The 7179-nt window shown below is 42.3% G+C and overlaps 1 protein-coding gene across 2 annotated transcripts in view; it reads right to left on the bottom strand.

Annotated features, from left to right (window-relative positions):
* Positions 1-392: 392 nt before the first annotated feature.
* MTHFD2L (methylenetetrahydrofolate dehydrogenase (NADP+ dependent) 2 like) overlaps positions 393-7179 on the bottom strand; it is a 243454-nt gene continuing 236667 nt past the window's right edge. For both annotated transcript variants that reach the window (XM_073655293.1, XM_073655300.1), the window contains 2 exons: positions 3912-4037; positions 393-2065 (listed from right to left, as the gene is read on the bottom strand). In XM_073655293.1, coding sequence (XP_073511394.1) covers positions 1953-2065; positions 3912-4037 — 239 coding nt within the window. In that variant the 3' untranslated portion in view covers positions 393-1952. The remainder of the gene's footprint in view (positions 2066-3911; positions 4038-7179) is intronic.

Here is a 7179-nt window from a genome sequence, read left to right as displayed (position 1 = left end):
TGTCCCCACCTGTAAAAATAAGAATAAAATAATAAAATCCATGTACTCACCTCTCCTAGGTGTCCCCCGCTGTAATCCATGTGACTGAGAATGAACCGCTCTGGAGCTGCAGCTCGGGACTGGTGTCCTGTCACTGCTGCTCATTCTCCCCGGCTCCTCAGCAGCAGCGGTCACATGGATTACAGCGGGGGACACCTAGGAGAGGTGAGTACATGGATTTTATTATTTTATTCTTATTTTTAAAGGTGGGGACACTGCGGGAGCAGACTACCACTACCCTCATCGTTGTCCTTGCTGGTGCTGATCGCAGCGCCGGCAGGGAACCAGGATGAGGGCAGTGTTCAGCACCTGGCGCTTCGGAACAGCGCTAACTGTAGCCCTGATTCCCAGGCGCCGGTCCGTGTCACACTGATGACACACCAAGTCATCCATGTGTGTTCAGCGTGAGGCAGTGATCGTGTATCCGCAAAAAAATGGATTTGTCTCCGTGTGGAGCACACGGACACACTGTCCATGAAAAGACACTGATATGTGCACAGACCCATTCATTTGAATGGGTCTGTGTGTGTCAGTGTCTCCGGTACGTGTGGAAACTGTCACCAATCGTACTGGAGACACTGACGTGTGAAAGAGACCTTAGGTAATATACAAGATTCTACCGGCTCTCACCTCTACTCTGCCTACTTGTCATGGATTGGGGGTTGAAACTAACCACAGTGGCCTGTAGGCCACAGGTTGTGCATCACTGCTCTAGTTGGATGTAAATTCAGACTGTAAAATCTGAAGCGTGTTTTGGTTTAGATGTGTAGAATCATGCATTTTTCTGAAGGATTTTGCCTATAAATCTCACTTATGGTATAGCTGAATGTTATAGTATCTGTGCCTATCAAAATAGGTGGCTACATGCATATATTACATGACCCTGTTTCACAAATGTACCTATACTTCTATATAATAAACTAGGTAGTTTGTTGAATGGGGGATTAAATGCTGCTTTTGCCTGTACATATTGAATCAAATGTATTGTGCTAACTTTTGCTCATGTTGGGGAGTAAGTGGTTCACTCCTGCACATAGGGCCCACCGGGGGATTTACCTGTTCTTCTGTGGGCCAGTCCGAGCCTGTGTGTTACTATAGTGGAATTCACCTTTTCATTAACCGCAGTGTGCTGACATATAGTGTATGTATATATGCGCTAAGGGTGGCTGTCATTTCCCACAAGGCAGTTTGGACTGAAACTTGGGCTAAAGACTAAGATAGTCTAGGAGAATATTAACTAGTGCATTCTGCTATAAAGCTTTATAGTCCTAGTTGGTCCTGAAAGGTTTTATCATTATACAGTAGAATGATGCAATTATGAAACATTAAACTGCTCAGAAAAGCAGACATCCACTAAATGCCTTATGCTGGGGCTACATGTACACCTTCCATAATGACTTTTTCTATAGAGTAACCAGAACCTTTACAAGCAATTTCCAAGAGATTTATAAATGATTTTATATAACTATATGGTAAAAATAACTGTTGCTTTTTAACATTCTCTAGAAATCCTAACACGTAACCATTAAATGAAAAATACACTAGCAACTAGGAGTGTGCACGTAGCTTCTCTTTGTGCCAAGTACTCCAACCCAAACAATTTGTTGTTTCTGCATATAGATTACCCTTTTCAGAGCAGGGCAGTGCAGTCCTTTCTAAAGGCAGAATTAATCTCATATCAAATGGCCAAGAATGTAGCCACGTAGACATACTAATATATTGTTATCAGGCCCAATCATGGATAAATACTATTAGATGATAATGATTTCCTATCAAATATTCCATATTATGGCACAAAAGTGAATATAGATACTTATTTGGAATCTTAATTTGCATGATTGATGGATTAAATGGCTTCTTGTACATTTATATGCTTCAGTTATAAATTTTAGGCCCAAATGCGGGATATCTATTTAATAAATACGTTTCTTGGCCGCCATTAGCGTGTTCTTCAGAAGCATTGCAACTGTCATTGGTCCCACACCTCCTGGAACAGGTGTAATATAGCCCGCTTTTTCTTTGACTTCTATAAAAGACAGAAAAAAAACCCTGCAATAAATATGACTTATTTTTCAGACACGAGATCTGCACACCAATCTACTACATATTCGTGTCGCAGCCAAGTGAATCTAGAAAAATGTAAATCAGTTTATTGTTAGAAAAAAACTAAGTTAAAAAAAAACATGCTGATCTTCGGGAAAATATCAGATTTTACAGCCACATGATAGACTCTTTAATGTACTTGTAAAGGACTGACTTTGAAGATTCAATAACCGCTGTGTGAATAATGCTATAAAAAGATAGTTATAAACAGAAAGGTTTACATTCCAGCAGAGGCAATTTCTACACAAAGTTTGTATATTTCAAAAACTGGGTTAAAGCGGTTGTCCAGGATTAGGACAAAAGTCTGAAGTCACTCTATGTGACTGTAGACTGCCAAATTGTGACAACTTAGGGTGCGCCCGATTTTACGATTCTCCGGTATTTCCAGTGCAAGCAGGTGGCTACAAGACTGCATGTATTCGATTTGCATATTTTCTTATACATGCCGATTAGATTCATCTGACTTCTCTTAATTCTCTTCTATTGAGAGAAGGTGACCACTAGTGATGAGCGAGCATGCTCGTTAGGGTATGTGCACACGATGCAGAAATGCTCAGGATTTTTTCCTGAGCGTTTCTGCATCTCTCTGGCAAGAAAAAACGCATGCGGATTGTACATGCGGTTTCCTGCCAGGGACATGCGGATGTGAAGCGTTCTTCACTTTCATTTCCGCATGCGGGTTGACAAGCGCTTCCCAAGCGATTTTAGCATCACTTGGAAAGTGCTTGTCAACTTTACACTATATAAATCCATGCAACCGGCATGGATTTATATAGTGTGTGAATGTCAAAAAATAAAAAATAAATATATACTTTACCCTCTGATGGCCCCCGGTGTCCTGCTTCGCTCAGTCCCGGCTGCCGGCAGTGAAGACTTTAGGACCTTCCGACGTCAGCATCACGTGACCCGTCACATGACTCTGACGTCAGCGAAGGTCCTTCTTCATTCAACCGCGAAGTGCCGGGAACCAAGCAGGAGCGCTGCGCGGGCCGTCAGTAGGTGAGAATATATATATTTTTTATTTTATTCTTTTTTTTTAATGGTACCTGGGTCTGGATGAGAGTCCTCTCCTCCACACCCGGGTACCATCCGCACATTAGACCGCATGAAAAGCGCATCAACATATACAGTGATGCGGATTCCATGCGGTCTAATGCAAGTCAATGGCGGCAAAAGAGCAGCGTTTCCGCAAAATTAATTGACATGGGCACAGCACATGCGGATTTCAATTGGGGAACATTGCTTCCCTTCTACCATGCGTTTTTCATGCGTTTCCGCGGCGTTTACGCAACTGCAAAAACGCCGCGGAAACGCATTAAATACGTATCGTGTGAACTCAGCCTTACTCGAGATTTATGAGCATGCTCGGGTGTTTCCCGAGTATCTTCAGCGAGCTCGGGTGTTATGTTTTAGTTGTGCTGTGTGCATGATTTGCAACTGTTTGACAGCTTTAATATATGTGAGGAATGCCTGTTTCTTAGGCATTCCTCACATGTATTAAAGCTGTCAAACAGTCGCAAATCATGCACACAGCGCGACTAAAACATAACACCCGAGCTAGCTGAAGATACTCAGTGAGTACCCGAGCATGCTTGCCGAAAGGGTTAACAGAACATACTCGCTCATCACTAGTGACCACGTTTCATATGCACATGACCATGAGTATGCAAATCACACACTCGCACTGGGAAAGGGTTAAGCAGCTAGCTATGGATCAGCGGCGTACATATTAGCATATATATGAACATTTCACAGTAGAAATGGATTACCTTCAAAATCCACATCTCCAACTAATATTGTTTTCCCAGTAACTGGATCTTCTATGTAGTTGATGCCAACATCTATTATAGCAGCTCCATCTTTAACCATGTCTGCTGTGATCAGCTTTGGAATACCTGGAAGCAATTTACTTAGTTTGAGAACACAGACGTTAATAGATCTAGTGATATAAAAAGACACATATCCTGACAATGCCACACTGCAGAAGGGATATGTCCCATTGGACCCTATACACCAGATTAAAAGATTCTTCACTTTATCATTATTTTCACAAATGTGTTGGGGGACATTTTCTTTTTAACTGGCATATGCTATTAAGAAATCTGACATATTTGACAATGTTTCTTAGCCAGGATGGAGGCTTAAAAAGTGTCTAAAACACATACCAAATATGATCCATGCCATTCGTACAATTTTTTTGAGAAATTTGTGCAAAAATTGTTGTGCATTTTAACTAGTAAATTTTCCCTTTTCTATAGATGAAACTTGAAAAGCCTTAAAGGGAACCTGTTACCATTTTTCCCTATATAACCTATGGCCACCACCTTCCAGCCCCATGTGACAGCATTCTATAATGTTGCACATATGACTCGAATTTGCCCTGCAAGTCAAAAAAAGACCTTTTATTATATTCACCTACAGGGCGATCCTGTCCAATGGGTGTTGCTGGTCTTGGTCTGGTGCCTCCTTTCTTCTTGTGCTGCCGTCCTCCTTCTGTGCTTTGTGTAGATGATGCATATTATGTCATCCACACAGAGTTCCCTCTCGCGCTTCTGCACAGGGGCACTTCTCCCTACCCTGCCGGGGGCAGAGCAAAGTACTGCAGTGCGCATGCACTGGGAAAGGTCAAAAGAGCGCCGGCAGGACATAGAGAAGTGCACCTGCGCAGAAGCACGAAGGGGAACACTGTTTGGATGACGTAGGATACATCATCCATATAAAGCACAGAAGGAGTACGGCATCGCAAGAACAGAAGAGGCACCGGACCAAGACCAGCGACGCCCATAAGACCAGACCGCCCGTAGGTGGGTATAGTAAAAGGTCTTTTTTTTTGCCTTGCAGAGCGAATTGGAGCCATAAATATATGCAGCATTATAGAATGCTGTCACATAGGGTTGAAAGGTGGTGGCCGTAGGTTACATCAGAAAAAAATGGTGACAGGTTCCCTTTAAAAGTTAATTAAGTACATTAATATGAGATGTAACACTATAGAGTGACTATTGCATTAATATGAGATGTAACACTATAGAGTGACTATTGCATTAATATGAGATGTAACACTATAGCAGGGATGTTGAACTCAAACATACAGGGGGGAAAAATTAAAAGTTTTGGCCAACCTTGATCTTTATTAAAAAAAAGTCTACAATTGAGGAAGTTTTTCCTTATCATCAAATATAACGATGAACCTTTTCACATGGAAACAAACTTAAAGAGGTTGTCCCATGAAAAAAGTACATTTTAATGGATATATCTTAGAATAACATATTGAATAATGTACTATGTTATGTCAGAGCAGTAAAAAGCATATGGCCCAATAGCCTAATTTAAACAGGGAATAACAAAGGAAAAAAAAACCTTGAATAATACAGATAATAAAAATATGATGCCAACAAAAGTTCCAGCCAAACACAGTGTGATACCCCCATGGTGAATTCCTCCACCGTACACTCCACATGCATAGTATAATGACCCTACTATACCCCACACTTTTCCTCCGGCAAAGTATGGTGACCCCATAACAGTATGATTCCCCAACTGTAATCCCCACATAGTCCTCCATTCAATATAAAGGCTTGGAATGAAGAAGCCCTGGTGGCAACCTTCTGGCAGGTTCTGTCCAGTTGTATGAAGGATGAATTGGCAGGCAGAGATCTACCATCCTCCCTGGATGCTCACATACAACTAGCTATTAGGATTGATTCTGTTCAACAGCAAGGCTGGAAAACTCCAGCACATTGGGTTGGACAGGAGAGATGACCCTAGGTGAGGAAGATTGCTCTCCAAAACTATTAACCAAGGTCTCCCGCGTCTGGGGAGAGAGGTCTCTCTCCAAGGCAGCCCATTTAGACTCCGGCTCCTCTCCCAACTTCATCCATCAGGACTTGGTTCTTCAACTTCAGCTTCCTACACAACAGCAAGATCATCCCCTGGCTATTGCCTCCATTGACAGACAACTCCTGGCAGAGCATATCCAATACATCACGCTGCAGATTAAAGCCCTGCATTCATAAAGAATTTCTTTCTACGTGCTACCTAAATCGGTAAATTCTGTTCTTCTGGATCTTTCATGGTTGCGTTCACATGCGCTAGTTGTTAACTGGTCCACCTCCCAGATGCTTCAGTGGGGACAATTTTGTACTACCAACTGCCTAGTCAAGGTCTTGGACAAATCTCCGCCTTCCATGCCTTCGAACTTTTCGTCCCTGCCCACCTAATATCATGCCTTTGCAGAAGTATTTTGTGAAAAGAAGGCAGAGGTCTTGCCACTCCATACACCTTATGATTATCCCATCGATCTTCAGTCAGGTACTTCTCCACCCTAGGGCTGGGTGTATCCCTTATCTCTGCCAGAGACTCGTGCCATATAGGAGTACATCGAAGAGAACTTAACCAACGGATTCATCCATAAGTCCTCTTCTCCTGGCAATGCTAGCTTCTTCTTCATTACAAAGAGAGATTGTTCCCTACGTCCACAGTATTGACTGTCGGGGCCTTAACAAAATCACCATTAGGAACAAGTATTCCCTGCTTTTGATTTTAGAACTATTTGATATACTCTGTGGTGCAAATATTTTCACAAACTTGGATGTAAGAGGGGCTTATAACTTGACCCGGATCCGCAAGGGCAATGAATGGAAGATAGCCTTTAAAATGGTCACAACGAGTATCTCATCATGCCAGGAATTCATTAACCACATATTCCAAGATCTTCTCTATGTTTCCATTGTCATGTATTTGGATGACATCCTGATATTCTCCCCTGATATACCCATCCATAGAAGACATGTTCGTCAGGTTTTGCAGCGTTTAAGGGAGAACAATTTGTTTGCCAAGATGTCCAATTGTATCTTCAAAAAATCATCCTTACCATTCCTCAGCTATATTGTTTACAGCCAGGGTCTTGAAATGGATTCTGAGAAGGTTTCTCTGTCCTTTGTTTTAGTGCCTCTGACCTGCAGGTCAGCTGCTGTAGGTCTGAGGATTGTCCTGCAGTAGCACCTGGTGACAGTCCAAGCCTATCCTCACTATCAGAGG

This window comes from Phyllobates terribilis, unplaced genomic scaffold (assembly GCF_046119375.1).
Source record: "Phyllobates terribilis strain yellow unplaced genomic scaffold, ASM4611937v1 Scaffold_1__5_contigs__length_1240528914, whole genome shotgun sequence".
In the NCBI taxonomy this organism is placed as follows: domain Eukaryota; kingdom Metazoa; phylum Chordata; class Amphibia; order Anura; family Dendrobatidae; genus Phyllobates; species Phyllobates terribilis.
This window is presented reverse-complemented; position numbering and strand designations above follow the sequence as displayed.